We start from the raw sequence: 27243 nt of genomic DNA, 5'->3' as shown, positions 1-27243 counted from the left end.
CCACGGGGTTGAGCATGCACTTTTGGAGAGCCAATGTGTGCGCGCTTGCGCCCCTGGGGATCTGCCGTCGGTGCTGGCTTCCATTCGCTCGGTGTCAGGTGGAGACGAAGAAAACTTCTCAACTTCATTTCTATTTCTTCTTTTCCTTCTTTTCGTCTCTTCAATACGAGTAAGAATACGGATAAAACTGCGGTGCGTTTTGGTGCGGTGCGGGATTGTTTCATAGGTGGAGAGAAATAAACATCTGGATAAACTTGGATGAATCTGAAGTTGTCGTCAGTCCAAGGTACATAAAACTAGCTGAATACATTAACATCGTGTTTTTATTGACTTGTATTTTAACACAAAATTTATTTAATTTCTATATATAAGCTATTTATAGGATGTTTATTAGGTAATTAGAAGAACGCATGAGAGCCGAATACTAGTTCGGCTTTTTCCGTCATTTCAGCGGAAATTCCCGAAGTCTTGTGTTTTCATAAACTCTAAATACACTCTCAGAACTTCTAAACTACTAAACCGGTACCATGCATCAAGAGGACACCTTTTCTACCATGATCATTGGTTTTTTAGTTGTACCTTCACTTAGCACATCAGTGGTCCAACATGCTTTAAGTGTTCATCTGAAGGGGCTTTGAAAGGAGCATAGTGAAAAGAAATGTACACTTGTTGATCCCACACCTGGAGAAGTGCAATGGAAAAAAATTGTAGATTCTCTCACTTTATTCCTAGGAGTGTCGCAAACAAAGACACTTAATATTTCCTCCATTTTTTTTAACCTTACTACACAATTTTTGGTAATGAACCTCTTGTGTATGCGGTGCCTACATTACAAACTCACACTTGTATAGAAGCAACAATACAATCGTACATGCAGATACCACACTGCACCTTAACCAGTCAGTGAAGTGGTATATATACCATATATATATATATATTGTTACTTGTACCATTTGTTTATTGTGTTCTAGGATTTTCATAAAAGTTCTAGGATTTCATCAAAGCTTCTTTACATCCTTGAATTTCACATATAATGAGGTTTATTGAAGTCCCTGGATTGATTGTTCTTTAATTACTAGTATCAATTGTTCATTGTCATTGGATTAATCAAAGCTTGTGCATTTTCTATGATTTTTCTATCAGTACACGGAACCGGAAGACATCGGTGAAATGCAGCGAGCACGAGACGCCAAGAGCTTTAGGGTTGTTCTCTGCCTCTGTCCCCCAGAACGCACTGAAAAGCGAGCAGGTTGTTAAATAGTTTGTTTTGCCAAACGCTTGTTTAATGCAGAGGATTCCTTTCTTTCGTTCATTCATTTATTTAATAATTTTTCTGTTCATCACAGATTCAATTAAAATGCGCTCATTAATATTAAAATTTTTAGAAAATAAACCCTATGTTCCTGTATGTGAAATCAGATCATGAGTGGTATAAGAGCAGACCATGTATAAGTTTAAGGACATAGTCATATTCATCTAAAAACAATAAAAACTAAATTATTATTTTAAATAGACAAGATCTGGCCTTTAAAACAATGTCTGTGTAACATTTAAAACCTCCAGCCTGCTGTGATATTGGATCCGTTGTTGTGTTTGATTCCCCTAACAGAGCCGAGAGCCTCCATCCGAGTTATCGGGACGAACAGAGTGACTGTTGACACTGGCAGGGTGAGTGTAACCCAGGCCAATGAAATCAGCTATTTCGATTGGATTACAGTTTTCTCTCTCTTTTACAGTCTTATACAAGCAAAGTTAAAGTGGAAAAACAGAATGCAGAAGTAGGAATTATGTTGTGTTGCTTCTTATAGGAGGGAACTAAGTTTCTTTTTTGCTAATGCGTGCGTTTTTGCCCTTTGCAGGGTCATCGGGCGCACGTCCTGGATTTTGACGCTGTTTGGAATGAAGGGACTTCGCCCCAAGATATCTATGAGTCAACGACAAAGGCATTTATCCTACCGCTGAGTCCCACGTTGCACAAGATCTACTACTTAGCACTGCCAGCATTCACTAAATCTATGAAATTTATTTACATATCATTTCCCGCATCTGATCTTCTCGCTGTCTCATATTACACCCTTGTGGTTGTGCAACCAGGAGATAAAACATTAAGAATAACGAATACTCGTTTTAGGTTTTTAGTCATTCTCTCCTTCTGTCATTCTGCTGCTCTTTTATTCCTATTTTCACTCTATGCTTTTCCACTACTCATTCTGCTACTTCCGGACTTTCTCACTTTATCTGTATTCACTCCAGTCATTGGTGGAATATGTGATGAAGGGATATAATGGATGCGTCATATTGTACGGGCAATTCACCAGCGGAGAGACACACCCAATTCAAGTCTGCACTGCCAGACAGAGGGGCATAATCAGCCGTGCTGCTGAGGACATCTTCAATTGTATCCATCTGAATTTGCATCCAAACTATAATAATATCCACTGTTTAATGTAGAATCCATACAATGGGTTGTATAATAAATGGTACAGGCATGAAGATGTAAAACATGATTAGCTTCCCAAACGTTGGGACCCAGACTTTGGAAACACAAAGGCTGTGAGTTTAAATCCTAGTCACACCAAGATGCCACTTCTGGGCCCCTGAGTAAGGCCCTTAACCCCATAGCTGCGCATTTGTATGAATAAAATAAACGTCTCTCTCGATGAGGGCTCCTGCAAAATGGCGTGAATGTAAATGATTTGACAGCTGTATTGCCTGAACATCTGCTGTGGAAAGGAAAGCAGCAGTTTGTAGTGTCTTATTATAGATCTGCAAAAATCTTTCGGAAGTTCTAAGATGAATGTGGACTAATGATTTGCTTTTTTATGGCCATATAATTAATATGATCATTTCAGGCTACTGTTGCATTTTTCTGCTGTCAATTTTGGGTCGATTTTCAATGTTTTCTCTGCAGTTTGCTTGCAGGCTGCAAAGGGCACTAAAACTACAGACTGCTCCTTTAATGTATTTTAGTCATTTGCTTCACCTCTAAATACATCTCCACATTTCGAATCCTTAACGTGACTCTATTAGCTCCTGAAGCTTCTCACTGCAGAATCAGAGTGTCCTTTTATCACATCTCCAATGAAAAGATTTATGACTTGTTGGTGAGTATGAACACAACCATAACATAGAAATGTTACTTGTAAGAAACGTTGTCCATACCGTAATAAATCTAAAATACTAATTGCGAGTGTTACTTATTAACCTGTTTTTGCTATAGTGATGAATATCGTAACTGACTATCATCATCATTCTATCAAAATCTTTGGTAAATACACTCTATAGACAAAAGCATTGGGACATTTTTCAGCCATATGTGAATCTTTCCCAAACTGTTGCCACAAATTTAGACACTATTAGAGAGAATATAATAGGTTGTATTTGGATGTGGCAGCATGAAAGTTTTCCCTTCACTTGAACTAGGAGACTCAAACCTGTTCCAGCATGACAATGCTCCTCTGCACAAAGCCAGCTCCATGAAGATACATGGGTTGGAGTGACAGATCTCCTGCTATAGAGCTCTGACCTCAACCCTATTGAACACCTTTGGGATGAATTGGAACACTGACTGCACCCCAGGCCTCCTCACCTCACCTACATCACTACCTGATTTGACTAAAACCCTTGAAAAATGACTAAATCTCCACAAATGAGGAAGATTGTTCCAAAAGAGTGAAGGTTATTATAACAGCAAATGGGGACTTATGCTCAGGTGTCCACAAACCTTTGTTCATAAAGTATTGACTAATACTATTGTACACATATAAATAGTGTCCCTAATATTTGAATAGATGGATCACAAAAAGGGATCACTGGTTGCCAAATAATCTGAGAACCCTGTTTTATAGAACGATTAAAACAAACATCTAGGGTCTTATTTTTAGCATCAGATTAGCATTTCTTTTGTGTAAATTCTGACTGAAAAGCATCAGATAATTCTCTAACATCAAAAAGTATACAGAACAAACACTGACCCTAATTGTAGATCCTCACTTCTAGGAGCCTCAGGTAAGTGAGGTGTGCCGTTTCCATGACACTGAAGAAGCAGTGCTTCTGGAGGGGCTGAGAGAGCTGGAGGTCGGCTCTGCTCAGGAATTGTTGGATGTGTACAACAGTGGGATCGCCCACAGGAATGCAGGTGAGAGGAGGCCATTCACACTACAGGTGTGAAGAAGAAGAGTTCAATGTACAAATGTAATCAATTTGACGACAAATTTCATGGTTTTTTTGTGCAGGTGTCTCCAGGGGAGATTTTGCCAGCAAGTCTCACATGGTGTTGAACATTATGGTCATAAACATGAGAGGCAAGTTGGATAAAGGTAAGCTGAAACAAACTAATTATGTAGACAATTATTTAGTTGCTTAGTGGTAAAGGCATCCAAAGATCATGAGTTCAAATCCAAGCCACACCAAGCTGCCACTCCTGGGCCCCTGAGCAAGACCCTTAACCCCATAGCTACTCAGTTGTATACATTAGAAAATGTAAGTCGCTCTGGACAAGTGCATCTGCCAAATGCCATAAATGTAAATTTGGGGTTCATAAAGATTTGATCAAGTCATTACCTTGTGATTAGGTCTGAAAATTCCCTTGCAGTTCAACATCTATAAATTATATTGAGGATCTGGAGGATAATAGGGTTACACCCAACCATTTTGCCGAGAAATGTTCTGTTTTCTCAGAGTTTGTCTAATACCGGGAAGGCAGAATAGTGTACAGTGGTGTACAGTAAAGAAGTAAATGTAGTTTGTTTCTGTACTTAAGTAGCTTTTTCTTGTATCTGTACTTCACTGAAGTATTTCTATTTGGGAAGACTTTACCTTCATTACATTTTAAAGTAAAATATTTTATTTTTAAAACTAGATTTTGTAAAATCAGTCGTTCCTTATTATTTATGTGTGGATAAAACTTGACTGACAAACACGCAACAAGCAACTAATCAGGATAGAGGGCATGCTCTGTTGAACTTGTTTCGATTGCCGCTTGGTGGTATCTACTTGGTGGTACATACAGTTCAGTGAGTTCAACAGTAAGCAGAACATTTTGCGAGCAATAATATTTTAATATATATATATATTAAGAAATGATGGAAGAAACTTCTGACTCTAACTTGCCACAAAACCCGTGGCCTTATTTGTTTTTGAAGTAGTTAAAAAGAAGAATGAGTCCTTCATTTTTAAGTGCCTTGTACAATTTCTTCTTATAAGAATTCTCCTTCCAATGTCAGGAATATAACCACTCATCTGGGTGTCTTCCATTGTCGTTTCATCATTGTTGTCATCATGTAGTGTACACGCCAGTGATTGGTGCTTAATTGCAGAGCAACCATTAGTTCTGAGCCACTGTAGTCCAAATCCGTCCTCAAAGTACATAAGTTGCTAAGTAACTTCATGGATCTTTAGGCTATTGATTTGGAACCGTCCTGAGCCTTATAGAGTGGTCTCAAATTAAAGAAAACTCCGTCCAGAGGTAGGATGAATCAGGATGAATTGGCAGATCTGCAGAGACGATAGGGAAAGGAGCACTGGTTACTGGTACCTCGACAGAGAGAGAAAGTGAAAGAGAAAAAAATACGAATTGTTAAGCAATTTTAATGGTAGGCCTGAGATTCTGCACCATTTCTAGACTGAACTGGTGTATATAACCTTAGTACAACCATATAAAGGTTTTGTTTTGAACTCTAATCCAGTGATCCGTCCTTAGATAGACTTTAGTCAAGAATACTATTCATTCTTTACTTTCCCAAAAACAACCTCATCACATCCATCAAGCAATTACACAACCCAAGCCTCCCCTAGGAACATCAGCAAACACATTGGAGTGCAGACATGTTTGTGTGAGTGTGTGTGTGTGTGTGTGTGTTTATGTTTGTGTGTATGTGTGTGTGTGTGTGTGTTATTGTAGGGAGATATGAGCAAACCTGTAATCTCAACCTCCTGTGGTTTATGATTTCACTACACTGTTCTTTATGCTGTTCTTTCTGTAACACAAACTGGCTGGATATATTGTATTATAAGCTTTAGAAAGTTATGTTATATGGTTTAATAGTAGGATCACCAAAATTTGTGTGTGTGTGTGTGTGTGTGTGTGTGTGTGTGTGTGTGTGTGTGTGTGTGTGTGTGTGTGTGTGTGTGTGTGTTTGACATTTACAGAAGGAGTTCTGACAGCCAGCAAACTAACTCTGGTAAGATGTTAACATCATATCATATTAAAACAGAATGCTATCTTGACCACAGCGGTGGACAGTAACAAAGTAAATGTAAATCGTTACTGTACTTAAGTATGTTTTTTCACTACAGTTCAAAGTCAAATATTTATTTGTTTACTCAACTATATTTTGTGAAATTAGTCGTACCTTTATATTTATGAGCATAAAAATATAGCTGGTCAAACACGTAGCAATCCACCAATCAGGTTCGAGCGCTCGCTCGGTTTTTAACTCGCTTTGATTGACGCTTGGTGTATCTACTGATCACCAACATAAAGTTCAGCATCAGTTTAACAGCAAGCAGAACATTTAGAGAGGAATAAATGATGAAGAAACTCCAGACTCGAACTCGCCATAACACACGTGACCTGATTTGTCTGTTTTTTTTTAATGATCATTGTGATAAAAATCGATAAGTGTTTGAGTCATTAATATCATTCCATTAATAGATCGGTGCGTTAAAAGTGTTTGTGTCCGTGTGTGTTTTTGTGTGTGTTAACTATCCATTTCCAGAGGTCATTGTGATCTTCTATGACTTTCTAGGTGGATCTCGCAAGTTCAGGCAAAGTAGGAGCAAAATAATTCTTCTGCTTTTTTTTTTCCTCAAAAATACTGTGTATATATTTATATATTTTCACACACACACACACACACACACACACACACACACACACACACACACACACACACACACACACACACTTGAGGAAATCAGGAATAAAAAATAAGAATCAAACCAAACCAACTCAGTTCAATTCAATTCATTTTTATTTGTATAATGTTATCATATTATATATTATAATTTACAGGGTTATTCATAAAGAATGAACCGCTATCATGACGCATTGCTTCAGTTCTCAAGCATCGTCATGGAATGAGTCAGTGACCGTTTGAAAGAGGAGTTATCTATGTTGATAGTGAGTATTATGGCTGGAGTTTTGTATGACTTTTCCTTGATAAAATAATGAGTAATGAAATTGGTCATTCTTTTTTAATAACCCTGTATTTGATATGATAAAATACTGATTGTATTTGCTTTGTAACAAAATGTCATATTATTCTAATTGACTAATCAAATGTAAGAATTTGGCTCAAATGATGATGCACACATTTAAAACAAAATGGAAACTTATTGGAAAAGATTCATCTGTCACTGCTGTGAACAGCTGTCCTTAAGGTATCAGCACAATAACACACTCAGCAAAATATCATCTAATCATCATTATCGATAAGTAAAATATCGCATTTTTTTGGTCAATATTTCACACCTCTACTGATAGGAAACGTAGGCCAGTGGCATAATCCTGACAAGTATGTTCCCAGTGTAGACCTGTAATCACTGAAGTGTGTGTTTTTCTACCATATAGATTATGTTGACTATATAGTCCATATAGTCTCATGTAGACTTTAGAAATGAGTTTATTAGAGGGACGGCGCATGTTGGACGTTTTGGAGACAAGGTGAGGGAGGCGAGATTGAGATGGTTAGGACATGTACAGAGGAGGCACATGGGGTATATCAGTAGAAGAATGCTGAGGATGGAGCCACCAGGAAGGAGGGAAAGCGGAAGACCAAGGAGAAGGATAATGGATGTGGTGAGGGAAGACATGCAGGTAGTTGGTGTGAAAGAGGCAGATGTAGAGGACAGGGGGGTATGGAGACGGATGATCCGCTGTGGCGACCCCTAATGGGAGCAGCCGCAAGAAGAAGAAGAAGAAGGCTCATGTAGACTCCAACAGAAAAGGTGTTTAACCATGTTGTTTGGAGATTGCAGGTTTTATTTTCATTTGATCTATGGATTGAAACCAAGAGGGCAATATTGGTTCTCTGGCTGGGAAGGATGGTATAGTTTTACATTTTGGACAGTTACAGTTTGTGTGCTTTCCTCTGAGTGTGTTACGCTGCCATGTGACACAGCATGAACAGATGTTTGAAAAGATGCAGCTGGTGAACTTGTGTCTCAAAGGAAGCATGTGTCAGACTTCAGTCTTCCCAGTTTGTAGCAGCTGTGTGACAGGACAATGATAAAACGGCTGTCAGGTGGGAATTAACCAAAAGCAAATTAAAGAGAATGTAAAACTTTGGGAACATTGTCGGTAACTGGATATTTAAAACTTAATGTATTGTTCGATTTTGAGTAAAATTGTACATCTTCTATTCTTTATATTTAGTCCATTCTTGTTTATTTGTTTCCTTTTATTTCCTCCATTTCTTCCCCCGTCTCTCTTTCCAACACTGTGCATAAGCCTGCATGTAACACTTCTGCAGTTCTGGATATAAGAAGAAGTTTCCATGTTGCCCAAGAAAACCTTCAGGAGGCCAAAACATTAAAACGATCCCTTACAATATTTCGGAATGTGAGTATGTTTTTCACTACAGCAAGATTTTTGTGTTGATTCCAGCACTATGAACTATATATGGAAGAAAACATATGGCGTTCTTTGTATGTTTCTAGCTAATGATTTCCCCTTCTTTTATTACATTACATTCTTGTACACATTATAAGTTCTAACCTCATTATGATGATTTACCATCATTAAATTCCTTTCTTATACGCATGACGATGAACGAAGAGTTAAATGTGTTTCTGTTATGGTGGAGAAGTTGAGTGGGGGTAGGCCACAGTGAGGGTCACGCCGGACGAGCAGAAATACAGGAGGATATTAGTAATGAACCCTGTTGCTGTGGTTACTAGAGATAAAGCAGAGGCCCCTTTCCCTCAATAGTTTGGATGGTTTTCTAAAAAACAAAGAGTCTGCGATAACGAGATGGAGGGAGGACGAGGTCATAATCTGCGTTTCGTGCAATGCTTTAAAGGAGCCAAAAGACCTGATTTAACTCCCCTACAGTAAATTAATGAACCAGTTCATTTACAGCAAAAAAAACCCAACCCACAAGTATGTAGGATATTAGTTTGAGAGACTCTTTTCACATGAGGATAAAACCTTTTCTTTGTTATTTTTTACTAAATGTCCTAGAACGAGTGGATATACAAAAAAAACAAAAATCATGTTTATGTGATATAGCAACAAAGAACCTTGAAGTAAATTATGATTAATAATATCAGTGATCAAGATTCTGTTATTTGTAATAGAAATAATGAATAATGAATCGTATTAGGGGAAAAGGAAAAATCTTTACAATAACCTGGCTGCATATGGATCTCATACCTCAACATAATATGCTTACAATGCAGTTTTTGTGGGTGAAGCCATTTCAGCAGGTAAAAATTGGGCAGCAAGCAGACGTGAAAATGTTCAATTGTACAATCTGTTTATGTACGCAGCGACACTGCAAACCCGCAGGCTTTTTGTGAACTGTTGATTTGATCATATTTTAGGCTGTGTTGGATAAAACACGACACTGGGCTACTGCTGTAATCAGTGTTTCTTCATCTTGTATTTTCCAAAGAGGTCGTTCATGTGAAAATATGAGAGACAGTACAAGTAGCTTGCTCATCTCTGCACACATTGTCCTCTTGTCCAACAAGGAGGAAATACTTTGCATGAGGAAGACTGTATTGTCAAGTATTCTAAAATTTGAATGTGTCCGGGTGCAAATTGTATGCTGTGCAATTGGGGGGGAATTATATATGTTTTAGATGGAGTTCTTTTCTTTCATTTGACTTTGCTATACCAAAACATGGATCTGGTCCTTTGTTCTTTTACTATAAATATACAGGTCAATAGAGTTTTTTAATTTTAAAAGTAATGTGTACAATTTTCTCATATTGCAGGTGATATTTTCTCTGAGCAACCCAGGCACTCAGCACATTCCATACAGAGAGTCCAAACTCACTCGGGTTCTGAGAGACTGGTGAGAGTCTTTTGATTTTAGCATTTTCACCATGTGTCCAATGGTGGACAGTAATGAAGTAAATATAATGCTTCAATGTACTTAAGAATCTTTTTTTCACGTATCTGTACTTTACTGAAGCATTTCCATTTAGGGAGACTTTAACTTCACAACATTTCAAAATTATTTATAACTTTAAGTGAATAAAAACTGCTCAAACACGCAGCAAGTCACCAATTAGTGTAGAGCACAAGCTCTGTTTTGAGCTTGTTTTGATTGCCGCTTGGTGTATCTACTTATCACCAATGTACAGTTCAGCGTCAGTTCAACAGCAGAACATTTAGAGAGGAATAAATGATGAAGAAACTCCAGACTCGAACTCGCCACAACACACGTGACCTGATTTGCGGGATTTTTTTTTTAAGTAGTTGAACAGAAGGTTTTGGTCTCATGATAATTGAATTAGATATCAATCAGTGTTTGACTCATTAACATCATTCTATTAATAGATCAATGTGTTAAGAGTCTTTTTACATAAACCGAGTTGATTAAGCTAAAGGTCTTATGACAAAAAATTATAATAAGAACATTATAGCCATAATAAATCATAATACTTTGGATGCTTAAGTACATTTTAAGGCAAATACTTTTATACTTTAACTGTAGCGAAAGATCACTTAATGGAGTCATATCTTACCGAGTGTATCTCTACTTTAACTATTTACTTCATCCACCACTGGATTTGAATTTTGCTTCCATTCTCCATAAGACATCATCGCCTCGTCTCTGCGGTCGGTGTGCTAAATTATCCTCAATAAAAACACAACCAGGAGGAAATATGATTGAAAAGATTTGTGTGTGGCTGTTTTTGTGTGCGTCTTTAAGTTAATGCAATTTTCAATCCTGCAAATAATTTCGAATGTGCTAAATTAATAACAAAGATGGCAGCCGGTGCTTACGTCAATACCACCAACACCACATTGATGTAAGTCGTACCCGAGCCTCAAGCAACCTTCCTGTGATTTCATCATTTATTTTTAAATAAAATAAGCCACTGCGTATTTTAACACTGTTTGACAGGCAACTTTTATTTGTTGCAACAGTTGCCCTAGCTGATAAAGTAGGTATAAAGTCACTGAAGAAGTAGGATGTGGATGCAAGTTTAATAAAGTGCAAAGTACAAAAGAATCGCAATGAAAACTAAACGCAAAAGGGAGGTGGTAGCTTAGTGGTTAAGGCACTGGATTTTGGCTTTTTTTTGGTCATGAGCCACACCAAGCAGCCTCTCCTGGGCCCCTAAGCAATGCCCTAAACCCCATAGCTGCTCAGTTGTACGAATGAGATCTGGATAAGCACGTCTGCCAAATGCCATAAATGTATGAAATTCACTCACTCATTCATTAATCCCTATATAGTGCATGGTGTCTGAGTTTACTATATGGGAAGAAGGAAATGAAAATTTGAATGCTTATGTAAATATCTGGCATCAAAGAGCAGGAAAAGGCCATCATGAACTTTACTCCTACCTGGTATAAATATAGAAAATAATAAAAAAATTTCAAATGATTCAAACTTACTGTTAGAATGCACCACCGAAGGGGAATATCCCAAGAAAATGGTAACTGGGAAGTCCAAAGGTTTAGGAAATTTCCAAAGCTAATAGTAACCTGGTAAAGCCCAGTGGAGTCCCACTGTATTTGAATACTGATGATTTTGCCATTGATATTCAGATCATCTCAGACATGTCATGAGTCTGCTCTGGGGTTGATAGTGTTTATACCGCAATTAACTTTTGCTTTTTCTCATCAACGTTTATTGAAGTCTTAATCTTTTACAAAGAAACTTTTAGCCAACACTGACACAGAATTCAGCACAAGAGGACCCAGCTATTGTTGTGGCAACTCTTGCTACGACATAATTGGCGAGACTGCCATTTTTACATATCATTTTATTGATTTAAAACCTAAAATAAAGTTCAAGATTAAACAAGTATATGATCAGACATGAGAGGAGATTTTCTTTAGCACCGTGTCACGATGCAGGATGGGAAATAGTCTATTGGCAAATGTACCCTTGATATCAAAATGCCCTGTGGGTACAGACAATTGAAACGAATGTATGAAATGAAGTTGTTCATTCGGAATTTGGGCACCAATACAAAATGGCTGACACCTTATACAATTCACTTTAGAGGAGACAGAGGAGGGAGCGTTTCCAGACACAGCAAGAGAGTGTATAAAAGAGTAGTGCAACTTTAAATACATGTGTTTCTCAAGGTGACAAGGAGGTGGGGGATTTGTGTAGCATGTGAATTAGAACATGGACATGATTTGGCTGATGGGAGTTGGTTGCTCAGTGGTTCAGATGTTGGACTTCTGATCAGAAAGTTTTGAATTTGAATCCCAGCACCACTAATCTACCACTGCTGGGCCCTTAAACAATGCCCCTTAACCCTCAACTGCTCAGTTGTATAAATGAGGTAATTGCATGTCACTCTGGATAAGAGCGTATGCTAAATGTCGCAAATTTAAAGTCGTGCGTTCCAATTCCAGCACCACTAAGATGCCACTGCTGGGCCCTTGAGCAAGGCCCCTTAACCCTCAAATGCTCGATTGTATGATTTAGATAATTAAATGACACATTTTGGATAAGAGCATCTGTCAAAATGCTGTAAATGTAAATAAAAAATGTTGGGCCATAATCCACTGCCATAATCCTAACAATGCTGATAAATTAAGGAAATGAACACTTGAGATTTAGGAGCCTTTTTTAAGGGCCCAATAATGGAAGTTTGGTCAAATGGTATACCCAATGAGCTACCACTTGTTCTTCTCACCGTACACCTTCACCCTGATGATGTTATTTCCTGCTTCATGGTTGTAGTGTATATTTAAGTGTTCATTTTATCGTGATCAGCTTTTTGGCATGAATTGTTTGTGCTGAATGAAGCTGTATTTCAGTTTGTCTATCTTCGCGTTTGCTACAGTCTTGGAGGAAACTGTCGAACGTGTCTTGTGGTCACCATGCCATCCCGGTCATCCTCCATCACAGAGACTATGAGCTGCCTGCAGTTTGCTGCACAGGCTTTGAATGTACCATCACGGACCATACATACTTCACAGATACGCTACTCGCCTTCTCAGGTACCAGACAAACACTGTCTCAATAGTCAGCTCATACAAATTTATTTATGTTTATGATCAAAAATGCATTGTCACGCAGGTTACAACTCATAGAAGCTTGTATTTTGATTATACATGGCTATAAAAGTTGTATGTATCCATTTAGATGCAAAGTATATGGACAGCAGACAAGAACAGCCTCCTTCTACCTAGAACACAAATCCTTCCACCGGTCAGTGCTGATCGAAGAGTAAGTATTTAATTTTTATCCAGTTTTTCACATTCGCTCGTGCTCATTAAACTGTTCGAGTGAGAATTGTAGTAGAGTCCGAGCCAGAACTTTTTCTTTAAAGTATCTCCAAAGCAGCGTGTAATCCTCCATTTATGTTTCATTTGTTTTTTAATTTTAAATATTTCATGAAGGGCTTCAGTGCACATCAAACAATTTGGAGAGTTGGTTCATTCTTAACACCAATCCTTTTCACATGCAGGACTTAATGTTATTTTAACAGGTTGCAGGCATTTACATTTAGAATGACAATCCTATTACACAACAGCACTGCCTATTACTATTCCTCACAGTGTCATGAATTATTTAAATGAATTTGCATTTGTGTCATAAAAGTTTACATCACTGACTCCCTCTGTCTCATCCACGCTAACCCCAGACTTCTTGTTGTCTTCTGCACTGGTGTGTGAGAGACAGGATATGAGTATTTGTACTTCATTACTTCCCACCTCTGCTGCTGGGCCCTTGAGCAAGGCCCTTAACCCTCATCTGCTCAGTTGTATGTTGCTCTGGATAAAGGTGTCTGCCAAACGCCATGCAAAAGGAGTGATAGCATACAGGTGTGTGTGTGATTAGTAAACAGGGGAATGTAAATATAGCAGAGGCTGTTCTTGAAAAGTGTCTCCAACATGGTGTCAGTGTTTCAAGGATGTTTTCCCAGAATGTGACTGCCATTCACAGTCAATCCCTTCTTGATAAATTTAATTTTATCAAATTTGAATAAAATTTTTGCATAAAATTGCATGTTGAAAAGAAGTGTTTGAAGCAGCTCAGAGAAATGCAGACCTCACTTGAACCTGAATAACTTGACTGTCTAAGTACAGCAATGACAGACTTCTCAGTTTTAGATCTGAACATGCTCTTTACAGTGACTCGTTGTAGAAGAACTTAATTCCAAACATCCGCCCTAATGCTGGCTTTAATAAAAACACAGGATGTGTATGAGGGTTATTTTTAATGCAGCTGTCAATGCCATTTGAATTGTTTTCTCTCATGTGGGCAGATCCCAAAATAACACTTTCAACTCGTCTCGTTCAAAATCGAAAAAACATCACCAGGATGATTCACCAGGATGTAAAAAAATAACATTTCATAAGCTGGATATTAAATTGTGGCCAGGAGCATGTTTTTCCCACTAATAAAGTCAGATTAAGAACAAAAACATACACCAAAAAAGAAAAAATAATTTTTTTTTTAAAGCAATTTAACTTTACAGCATATTTTTTTAACCTGGATGTAGTAATTTTTGGGAAATGGGTTGTTGCGGAATTTTTTTGTATTCATATAAAAATGTTTAGTGTTTAGTGTAATAAATTTAATATATTCTGAAATATTAATACAATTTTACATATACTGCAATACACATACACATTTTATATATATATATCCAGCAACAACCCATTACCCAGAGATTACTACACACAGGTTAAAAAATATGCTGTAAGTTAAATTGCTTTAAAAAATTTGGTTGTTAATAATTTATTTTTAGAAATTAACAAAATAATCAATATTTGGTGTGGCCATCCTTTACCCACAAAATAGCACCAATTCTTCCAGGAACACTTGCATACTGTTTTTGAAGGAACTCGGCAGGTAGGTTGTTCCAAACATCTTGGAGAACTAACCGCAGATCTTCTGTGGGTGTTGGTTGCCTTAGATCATTGTCTATTCATGTAAATTCAGACTTGATAGTGTTAAGACCAGGGCTCTGTGGGGGCCAAACCTTACTTTCAGGACTCCTTGTTCTTCTCTATGCTTAAGATAGTTATTAATGTCATTTGTGTCCTGCTGTAGAAAACATTTGGGTCAAATCAGATGCCTCCTTGATGCCTAAAACCTTTTTTCAGTGCTGTATATTATATTGGCATTATTTGTATATCTGCATAACATGGGATTTGGAAATTGCACCCATCATTCTTCAGTGTCTGTTCTGCCCAATAGAAAGTCTGGTTGTTGTGCACCTGGAAGCCAGAAATTCAGCAATTTAGTCTTTGTCTTTCTTTTCCAGTCTCAGGCCTCTTTGCCATCCATTGTGAGCAGTCCAGGACCTCTATCTCAACTCAAACCCAAACGTAGCCTGGAGGTTTCTGAAAGCTGCTCCTTTTTGCCTCACCTAGAGAAATCCAGACCACCAGAATCAAGTGGATATCACAGCTGTGGCTCTCAGATTACAGACGAAAAGAGTGGTGCAGTCGATGGTAAACAAGCGTAAAGTATAGACTTTATCATCTACATTAATAGAAAAAGCTGTACAGTCAATCATGTAGCAGCAGCAACGAATACAACCCATGCGTTTACAGGTCAAGAGCTTCAGGCAATTTTCCCATCATATATTAAAGATCGGAGGGGGGGAGTGGGGATCTCTGTGGCTTTAACCATGGTTGTTCATGGATTTTCTATCATGGAGTTAATGGAGCATTTTAGAGCCCATTGGGATTTTCACAGATAGCAGTCTATAAGAAAGGGTAATGTGGAAAACAGAAAACATCCTGTGAGAGAAGGTCTGCAGGCTGAAACACCTTGTTGATAAAAGAGTATACAGGAGATGTTTCTTGTGAATATTGATTGAAACTGAAACTCGACATTTATCTGCATGATTTTTTTGCATTGCCACATTATTGTCCAATTACATAAACTGATGTCAGAAAGTGAGACTGGGAGAAGAACCAAAATGCAGTACACAACAAGTGTATGGTGAAAATATTCTTTAATAAGTGTAATAGGCAGGGAAAAACCCACAGAAGATAAAGCTCAAAAACAGCAAAATAACAGTCCTAAATCCAAGAGCCAGCAGACAGAGCAATTAGATCGAATTAGACTTTGATCGAACTAGACACAGTCGGTTTTGTTTCTCCTGGTCAGGGGCTTGAAAAGGAGGCGGATAGAATGCCTGCAGCACGACAGGTCATGGCGAAACAGCAGGCACCTCAAATACATACCCTGGTTTGGGGTAAAGGAAGGCACTGGCCATGCCAGGGGTAAACTCTAGGAGAGACGGGGCCACGGAAAGAGCCTGTACGTTCCCCGGGCCTATTCAGTGATGATATAGCCAGAAAGAAATCAGTTTTGATAGACAGATACCTAAGGGCCACCTCAGCCAATGGCTCAAAGGGGGGCTCAGACAGAGCCGCCAGCACAACGGCCAAGTCTTACACAGGCACTCTGGGTCGCTTCCCAGGCCTCAGCCTCCGGGTGCTTGATGTAAGAGACTACCAATGTGTTGTCTGTATGAACCAGCACATGGCGATCCCTCAGGTCTGGGAGGAAGTGTTTAAGAGCCAGAAACACGGCCAGTATCTCCAGGTAGTGAGTGGAGCCTGTTCCACCGACCTTGGGCGGAGCGGCCACTCATGACTGCTCCCCACCCCAAGAGGGATGCATCCGTCGTTAGCATTACGCGATGACAAGGAGCTCCCAGGACAGGGCCTTGAGACAGGAACACAGGTTCTTTCCACATATCTAAGGCTCAAAGGGCTTGCCAAGAGACCTTGATAGTGCGGAGTGGATTGCCATTTCGGGAGAACCCTCTGTCTCTGAGCCAGCTCCTGGAACTGCTTTACAGTGAGTAACTGATCTTCTCTTACTCTCCTGACTGTCGTGAGGATAGCTTCGATCCGAGAGGGAGACAGCTGCATAACGGTCGAGTTCCACACCACGCCTAAGAAGGTGGTTCTCCGTACTGGAGAAAGTACACTCTTCGTGGTGTTTGGTCTTAACCCCAGCTCCTTCATACAGGCGACAACGACATCTCAATGTCAGAAGCTCTGATCGAGCTAATATCAACCAATATATAATATAATATAATATAATATAATATAATATAATATAATATAATATAATATAATATAATATAATATAATATAATATAATATAACATAATATCAGCGGGGTGAGAGCGCCAGGCCGAACGGGAGGACCCGATATCGGTAAGCTTCGCCCCTGAAAGCAAAGAACCAGGAACAGGAGCCGGAAGGGTGGAAGAATATTCTCAGGGGGCTAGGGAGTTGGTAAGACAATCTGGCCCCGAGCTAAAGTCTTGGGTGTTCTTAAATACAGGAAGGCGCGGGCAAAACGGCAAGATTGCTGCCGACCTGGAATTGCGTGCCGCGAAAAAAGGAGTGCGCGCCGTGTGCCCCTGAAGATCCTGACATGCTTCTTTTTCTTTCAGTCATGATCTCAGCCACACACTTAAATCCCCTTTTAAACCTATGCTGAATGTGCTTTGACTGAACTCTGTCATGATAAGGGAACTCTGTCATGATAAGTGGTGGCACAGCGGAAGAAGATATAGTTCCAATTGACATTCCTATTTAAGTATTATAGTTATTTATATACTATATGGCATATTAATATTAAAATATTCTAAAGTCACTTGTTTAAAAAAGAAGCCAAAAATAGTCCGAAATTCAAATACTGGCAAACAGAACGGTAAAGGGCAGAGCAGAAGCACAAACCGATAAAAAAGTCTGGAACAGGGGACAAGGAGGGTGGCAAGAATAATCTAGGGGGATGAAGAGCGGGTGAGCTAATCTGGCCCACGAGTAAATGTCTTTGGAAAAACGGCAAGATGACCGACAATCCAGAAGCAAAACCAGAACTCAGTGCCTGGAAGACCCTGACATTTAAACATTAACATCAACACAAATCTTTAAACTGAAGAGTTTATCTCCAATCATATTGCAAAGTTTTGAGATTAATTTTGTGTAATTTGTGTAACCAAACAGGTACATGCATGTGGATTAAAATAGGAGGTTAGTGGTTATGGCATTGTGTTTGGCTCCAGAGGTCATGAGTTCAAAATCTCAGCCACACCAAGCTGCCACTCCTGGGCCCCTGAGCAAGGCCCTAAACCACATAACTGCTCAGTTGTTTGAATTGGACAAGGACATCTGAAAACGCAACTAATGAAAATTTGGGATTTATTGAGGCAAAAGTATTTATCTACAGTATTTGGCATTGGCAATTATTATTCAGTTAAATCATTGAGAATAGAGAACCTTCTGTTATCATGTTTGCTTCCTGCTGACATTTAATTCTGACATAAGATGTTTTAAACTCTCTCACAAATTCTTTGTCTCTTGCAGTTTGTGTCATGAAAAGTGCAATCCCACTCTCCCGATGTGGGTCCGTTTTTGTGGAACCTCTACATCGTTACTCTGCTGAGAAACCTTCATCCTCACATGGCTCCTCGTCTATTCCTCCACTTCTCCCTGAGTGCTCCAACTGCAAACAGGAACGAAAGATCAGGGAGGAGTACGACAAATTTATCATTCAGGTGAAAAGAGATCGAGACAGCCTGAGCCAGAGAGTGACGGAGCTAGAGAAAGAGCTGAAGAACAGAGGAGGAGAGCAGATCGAGAGCAGAAAGGTGGAAAAAGACAAGCGAGGAGAAGAGCGAGACGTTGGAAGACAGGAGACACCAACTGGAAGTAACGAAACAAAGAATGAAAGGAAGACTGACAGCAAAGTGAGAAAGATCACCAGAGAGGGTGGTGAAGGAGAAATTGGCAAAAACAAAAGTGAAAAAGAGGAGAACGATATCAGAAGACACTACAGAGGGACCAAACGAGAGGAAGAGAGCGAGAGGAGAGAGAAAAGTGAGGGAGAAAAAGAGAATGACTCAGCTGGAAAGGAATCTATCTATCCCACACATGGAGCAACGGAAGTGCCAAAAAACACTGAGGTAAACGGCCAGATCATCATCCAGATAAAGCAACTTGTGTTATACACTATTTTCAACCAAACCTATTTATTCCCCATTGGGGTCAGCACTTTATCTGTTTAGTCACATGTATTACGTCTCTCCGTAATGTGTATTATAACACTTGCTCTTGCTTTTCAAACAGGGATGTATTCATAGTTGAGTCATTAGCATGTAGACAGGAGGGAGTACATATATATATATATATATATATATATATATATATATATATATATATATATATATATATATATATATATATATATATATATACACACACACACTCACTACTCCCCTCACCTTCACACAAATCTATAAGTTTGTTCCTCATAAGTTGGTCCCTAATGATTGATCCGGTAGTGACTGTGACAAGGAAAAACTCCTGAGAAACCTTAGGAACCAGCCTCTAAAGGGAACCCAGCCTCTAAAGTGGCACCAAATGTCCATTCATCACAGTTCCATCACAGCTGAGGTGTACTGATCAGTGATAGGTGCTTGAATACAGAACTGTTTATGCAACTTGTGGTCATTAGCAATTGTAGCAGATTGTTGATATTAATCAAAGTCCAAATCCATTCTCATGTGTTGATCAGTAAGAAAAAAACCCCATTTTCCCACAAACTTTAAGGTAAGAGATATTTACCCAGAATGCATTGATTTAAGCAACACAACCAACAACTGAGATTTATAAGAAATAATTACAGATTGGTTTAATAACTGAGTTTAGTGCAGTAATATTAGGATTGCTTTGTAAAATTTTAGGGTGTTTTTCAGGAGAGCCTTGGGTCTGACCTGCACAGCCTCAGAAAGGAGAATGAAGGATTGAGGAAGAGTGTGGATCTGTCTATCACACCGCTGCACAAAGAGAAGGTTTTAACCCTCTACTGATTCATTTCCAGCAGGACTATGAGAGTGTTGCACTGAGATGGAAGCCCTTATTGTTGTCCTGTGTTATAGGCTGAGCTTCTTTCTCACATAGAGGACACCAAGAGCTGCTATGAAAAAGTATATGCATTAATCCACATGTAAAATTTTGCCTTGTATGCAGTTTTGTTTTAGTTTATTTTTAAGTGTCTGAAGTTACATAACTGTGTTGTGGTTTTGTATGCATGTGCTGCGTCCTGCAGGTTTGTTTAGAAAATGCAGAACTAAAAGCAAGACTTGAGGTCCTCTTGAGAGAAGTAAACTCCAGACCATGCACTGGATGCAACGGCAACACGGAGACACATGACTCACACACACACACCAATGCACACGACTTAAACATTGACTCACACACACACACGGTCACCACTAACACGGAAATGCTTGTTGTGTCACACAGTGTTTGTCAACGGTGTACCAGAGAGCCTCACCAAGGTAAGACACACACACACACACACACACACACACACACACACACACACACACACACACACACACACACACAAACACACACACACACACACATATTGATCTGATAAATGTAATGATAAAGTTTAATATGATGACCATAATAATAAAGATGAAGGTTATTCTGATGATAAAGATTCTGATGATAATGGTGGTGGTGAAGGCTATTGTGATGATGATGATGATGATGATGATGATGATGATAACAGTTAACAAGATGATGAAGTTTATTATGAGAGTGGTGGTGGTGGTGAAGGCTATTGTGATGATTATAATGGTTAGATGTTGATGATGAGGGTTTTTTCTGATGATGATGATGATGAGGAGGATAATGATAATGATGAAGATGATGATTACGTTTATTTAGATGATGGGAAAGATGATGTTGATAAAGGTAAATATGATGATGATGGTGATGATAATAAAGGATATCTAGATGATGGTGGTAAAGGCTATTTTGATGATGATGATGATGATGATGAAGATGATGATGATGATAAAGGATTTCTAGATAATAGTGGTGAAGGCTATTTTGATGATGATGATGATGAGGATGATAAAGAATATTTAGATGATGGTGGTGAAGGCTATTTTGATGATGATGATGATGATGATGATAAAGGATATTTAGATGATGGTGGTGAAGGCTATTTTGATGATGATGATGATGATGATGATAAAGGATATCTAGATGATAGTGGTGAAGGCTATTTTGATGATGATGAAGATGATGATGATAAAGGACATTTAGATGATGGTGGTGAAGGCTATTTTGATAATGATGATGATGATGATGATAATAATAAAGGATATCTAGATGATAGTGGTGAAGGCTATTTTGATGATGATGATGATGATGATGATGATGATGATGATGATGATGATGATAATAAAGGATATCTAGATGATGGTGGTGAAGGCTATTTTGATGATTATGATGATGATGATAAAGGATATCTAGATGATAGTGGTGAAGGCTATTTTGATGATGATGATGATGATGATAAAGGATATCTAGATGATAGTGGTGAAGGCTATTTTGATGATGATGATGATGATGATGATGATGATGATGATGATAAAGGATATCTAGAGGATGGTGGTGAAGGCTATTTTGATGATGATGATGATGATGATGATGATGATGATGATAAAGGATATCTAGATGATAGTGGTGAAGGCTATTTTGATGATGATGATGATGATGATAAAGGATATCTAGATGATAGTGGTGAAGGCTATTTTGATGATGATGATGATGATGATGATGATGATGATGATGATAAAGGATATCTAGAGGATGGTGGTGAAGGCTATTTTGATGATGATGATGATGATGATGATGATGATGATGATAAAGGATATCTAGATGATAGTGGTGAAGGCTATTTTGATGATGATGATGATGATGATGATGATAAAGGATATCTAGATGATAGTGGTGAAGGCTATTTTGATGATGATGATGATTAGGATGATGATGATGATGATAAAGGATATCTAGATGATAGTGGTGAAGGCTATTTTGATGATGATGATGATGATGATGATGATAAAGGATATCTAGATGATAGTGGTGAAGGCTATTTTGATGATGATGATGATGATGATGATGATGATGATGATGATAAAGGATATCTAGATGATAGTGGTGAAGGCTATTTTGATGATGATGATGATGATGATGATGATGATGATGATGATAAAGGATATCTAGATGTCAATTGATGTCAGGTGTGGAGCATGGGAAGACTTCCAGGCAATTCTAGTAACACACAACAGTTTGCAAGCATACACACACAAACGCAGGCATACACACACACACACACACACACACACACACACACACACACACACACACACACACACACACACACACACATATACACACACCAGTCTTAGCCTGAACTATGAATTCAAACAGAGAGTGGTTCCTGTTTAAACTGCTGTTTATCTTTCAAACAAGAATTATAACCCATGTGAGTTATAACCGATGTTTTACAAATGAAATGATCATTTGGATTTATACCTGATCTCAACTAGGGGTACATTTTAAGACAGAAATTGATTGATTAAATATTTTTTTTTTTTTTTTTTTTTTCTTTGAAGATAAAGGGAATAAGTGTTGCTTTAGCCCCTGTTCTGGCTTCCAAGAGACATCTGAAACACCTGAGCCGAATTTACACACCTGCCACTTTGAACCAACAATACACAAACCCAACCTCTACAAACAGCTGTAGGTATAACACACACACACACACACACACACACACACACACACACACACACACACACACACACACACACACACACAAAACAATAAATCAGCAGTTCAAAGTAATTGAATAAGGAATAAACCATACTGCACACCCAGGTAAAATCAAACCTTTTTTCGAATGGCCTTTATATAATTAGGTGATGCATAACTCATAAAAATATTACAATTTAAATGCTGTTAATTTATAAATTCTTATCTTGCAACGGGTTTATGTTATGTAGGGCAGTCAAAATTATTGTACTATATATATATATATATATATATATATATATATATATATATAGTAATCCTTCAGATATCTGTATATCTGAAAAAGAAAATAACTTAACGGGCCCATATAATGTTCTGTATACCTATACTTCGCGTTATAAACCTACAAAACAACTATATAAAATATGGAATTTGGAAAAAAAATTTCCACTTAGCTTGAAGCTGCCAGACACGGTACTCCTAATTTCATGCTTATTTCCTAATAATATTGTACTGTGCTTTCATTCAGCCCTCAATGGCGGCCAACAGCAGCAAAACTCTTGCCATTGTGAAGCATGTCCAGAACTTCAATCTATTCTTGAAGAGTCGTTATCTTCCTCTTCTGCCACTTAGTTTCGTAACCAGAAGCTGTTGATGGTGCATGTTTTGGGGTTATTTTACTCTACAGTACAGATACTGTATAAATTCACTACAGTAATACAGTAAAATTTCACTAAACAACACATTATATCTGCAAATATATATATATATGTGTGTGTGTGTGTGTTTTTATATTTTGTAATCACCAAACATTTGTTTTACTGATGTGCTAAGTCTCAAATCAACAGATGGCAAAAGTACACACAGTAGAAGTACAGATACTCATGTTTTAAAAGACTCTGGTAAAAGTTCGAGTTCTGACTACACTTTTTCACTCAAGTTGAAGTAAAGAGTTTGGGCTCTGACATGTACTTAAGTAAAAAGTTATCATTACTACTACCTGTTTTAGTGTCACACTGGTAACTGGACGTCACGTCCTATTAATATATTAACACAAATTTTAAATGTATTCAGGCTGAACATCAAACCATGTAGAACACAAGCAGAGAAAAGATGATAATGATCAGAAATGTCTCTGTTCTCAGTCATGTTTACATCACTGACTCCCTCTGTTTCATCCACGTTAACTCCATACTTCTTGTTGCCTTCTGCACTGCTCGTTGTTATCTTTGTAATCTAGCCTTCCTCTGTGGTGTGTGAGAGACAGGAAATGACACACCAGTGGTAGATCGAAAAAGCCACACAATAACTGGAAATAGGTTGATGGGTAAAGTACTGATACCATTCTATTTCATTTCTTCCCATCTCTGCAAATCAAGTACCAAAAACTGCCATGATGCACACATCCGGCAATTAAAACCGTCCGTGTGGAAACATGGCAAAAGTTCAGTTTGGTGCCCTGATGATTTACGTAATTTAAAACTTGATAATTACTTTAAAACATTTAAAAGAATATTTAGTCTTCATGTTTTATGTTGAGTTTGGTTTCATTAATAATAAACAATAAACATACGTTTGCTTAAAGCATCCGCATTTGTACATGGTCATGTTAATTACAGTATAAAAAAACTATTAATTTACTATTAATTCATTTTAACTCATGACGATCATGTGATTAATTATTATTAAATATTTTAATTACTGACAGCCCTACTTAAAACTATATTATGAATATGTTTAAACGGCAGATTTGATTAGTACTTTAGTTTGAGGGCATTACAAACACACTGTCTTGGCCATGTAGATGCGACATATACGTGATTTTTAAATTCTTAAAGTCAAACGGACTTATAGCCGTCCCTTGTAGAGCAGTTGTACCCAACCTTTTTTTTGCACCAGTTTCACACAATGTCCATGGACCCTGGGGGGCACAATAATGTGCATATTAAATTACTATTATAAGGAAGTCCTAATACTTTATACTGTTTATAATATCATAACTGAATTTATTTTTGATCTTCACAAAACAAACATTGTTTCCTCATGATCAGTTCTTAATTTTTCTGTGTATTTGGAATAAGAGCATGTTCGAGAAAAAATGATTATTTGACTTCAAACTAAAATAACTCAAACTGAATTTTCTTTTTAAATTAATTCATGATCACGGGAAAACAACTCGTTATGTCAAGATCACAGGAAAAATACATCACGAGAAAACAAGAAAGAAAAAATATGATAATGCATAGCCTCTTATTATTTCGGTGTTATTATACACATTATATGATTTATTAATAGATTTTATTATTACACATATAATGAATATTTCACTTAATCTTACAAAAAGGTCATTTTAAAAAAAAAACAACAACAAAAAAACAACAATCACCCGACAGACTGTGAAAGTCAATCAAATGGAAATAAAATAAATATTGAACTATTTTTATTCTTTCTGTGTGATCTGGTAAATGATGGTCCACAGCCCAGTGGTTGGCGACCTCTGTTGTAGGATTTCAGACTGATGTAAGAAGGAGATACCAGAAATAATTCCTTAACCTACAGTAGGTTGCTGTTATAAAAGCAAAACGATCAACTTCCAAAAAAGGGTTAGAAATAATCCGATCATTAATTCAGTCAATTTTTAGAGATGATAAGTGAGGGATATTTTTTTTGCTTTCTTTAAGTATACTTCGTTAAAATGATCTTATTGTTTTTAAAATTAAACCTAAAGAAAATCCTGCTATATTAAACATGTATATGATGTGTGTATACTGCGCATACTGCACATGTTAAATCACATTAATTCACCATGAAATATTATATTTTTCAAATGGATTTTGACAATTTAAAGGGCATTTTGGTCGAAATTAGCTTACTTTTTTTGTAAGAGTTTTGTTTTAGTGTGCGTTTTTTGTTGTTTGTGTGTGTGTGTGTGTGTGTGTAGAAGAAGGGAGCACAGCCTGTTGCTGGACGTGATGCTGGTGCTGTACAAAAGAGCATGGTTCCTGCAGGATGCCATGCCTTATGTCAGACGCACGCTCAAAAAATGTGGCCTCACTCTGGATGACTTGGACTAAAGGGTGTTTTCTGTGATGGTGGGGGAACGTGGTCAGATCTCTTAAAAAAATTTTTTTTCAGTGCTGCTTATGATACTATAACTGATGAGGATAATTAATGTTTAATGATTAACACTTTTTTTATATATAAGATATTGGTGTTACAGATATTGGTGGCAAACACACAGCTGTGAAACTGTGACACCGGGTGTTCCTCTGGGATTGCTTTTGGCTCTATCCTCTATTAATTAAATGTTATTTTTGGGTCATATATCTTCCTTTTTCTGCTTCGAAAAAAAAGCTACAGAGACTTTCCCATGTGTTTTTAACTGTTTGTCTTGATTACCATAATTCCTTTTTTATTGAAATTCCAGCAAATAGCCTCACACAGTGTTTTCCCCTTTATACTGTAGAAAAGCATTTTTTTTTTTTTTTGGTCTGTATTGTGAACTATAAATACATATATACACATACATATATACAGGTTTAGGAGACAAATGAAGTAACAGCATAAATTACATCTTCTTTCAGCTGCTCTCATTAGGGGGCGCCACTGAGGATCATCTATCTCCATACCCCCCTGTCCTCTACATCTGCCTCTTTCAAACCATCTACCTGCATGTCTTTCCTCACCACATCCATAAACCTCCTCCTTGGTCTTCCTCTTTCCCTCCTTCCTGGTGGCTCCATCCTCAGCATTCTCCTACTGATATACCCCATGTCCAAACCATCTCAATCACACCTCCCTCATTTTGTCTCCAAAACGTCCCACATGCGCCGTCATCTAATAAACTCATTTCTAATCCTGTCTCTCCTCATCACTCCCAACGAAAACCTCAACATCTTCAGCTCTGCTACCTCCAGCTCCACCTCCTGCCTTTTACTCAATGCCACTGTCTCTAATCCATACAACATCTCAGGTCTCACCACAGTCCAATAAACTTTCCCTTTCATTCTCACAGATACTCTTCTATCACAAATCACTCCTGCTATCACTCTTCTCCACCCACTCCACCCTGCCTGCACTCTTTTCTTCACTTCTCTAACAACAGCATAAATTACATGATGATGTAAAAACAAAGTGCTGGATGGAGGTTTGAGCCAAAGCTGTCCCCATGTAGGCTCGTCTGCAATAAAGACTACTGCTGAAAGATATCCAAGTCTCCTGGTCTTTGCTGGAAAAAAATGTTACAACACTGCCTATTTGGAGTTAATTTCTGACTACATATACTTACAGGGTTACACACATCACAAGCCCAGGCATCCAGGACAAGCAGATTATGTGGCTGTGTTTTTTTTCTTTTCTTCTTCTTCCAGCATGCAGAGGAACAAAAAAAACCTTTACCCAACAATTATTCTCAGCCACACTGAACACTTTTGGGATGAACCGGAATGCTGAGTGCTCCCTCAGAATGTGGCTAAAGGAACACAAGTCCT

General features: G+C 38.0%; 1 protein-coding gene across 1 annotated transcript; it reads left to right on the top strand.

Moving 5' to 3' along the window:
* On the top strand, positions 1–26961 carry LOC310727797 (uncharacterized protein). Its single transcript, XM_083544598.1, has 21 exons — positions 1–286; positions 1144–1249; positions 1610–1668; positions 1860–1943; positions 2254–2398; positions 3031–3104; positions 4000–4138; positions 4236–4319; positions 6151–6182; positions 6750–6773; positions 8453–8563; positions 9943–10022; positions 12988–13144; positions 13290–13373; positions 15421–15610; positions 18497–19095; positions 19888–19983; positions 20071–20118; positions 20241–20472; positions 22615–22741; positions 25695–26961. Exons 2-21 carry the CDS (start codon positions 1171–1173, stop codon positions 25825–25827), a joined length of 2577 nt encoding a protein of 858 aa, XP_083400724.1. The 5' UTR covers positions 1–286; positions 1144–1170; the 3' UTR covers positions 25828–26961.
* The last annotated feature ends 282 nt before the right edge of the window (positions 26962–27243 follow it).

The sequence above is a fragment of the Silurus aristotelis genome, assembly GCF_946808225.1.
Source record: "Silurus aristotelis genome assembly, chromosome: 6".
NCBI lineage: Eukaryota > Metazoa > Chordata > Actinopteri > Siluriformes > Siluridae > Silurus > Silurus aristotelis.
This window is presented reverse-complemented; position numbering and strand designations above follow the sequence as displayed.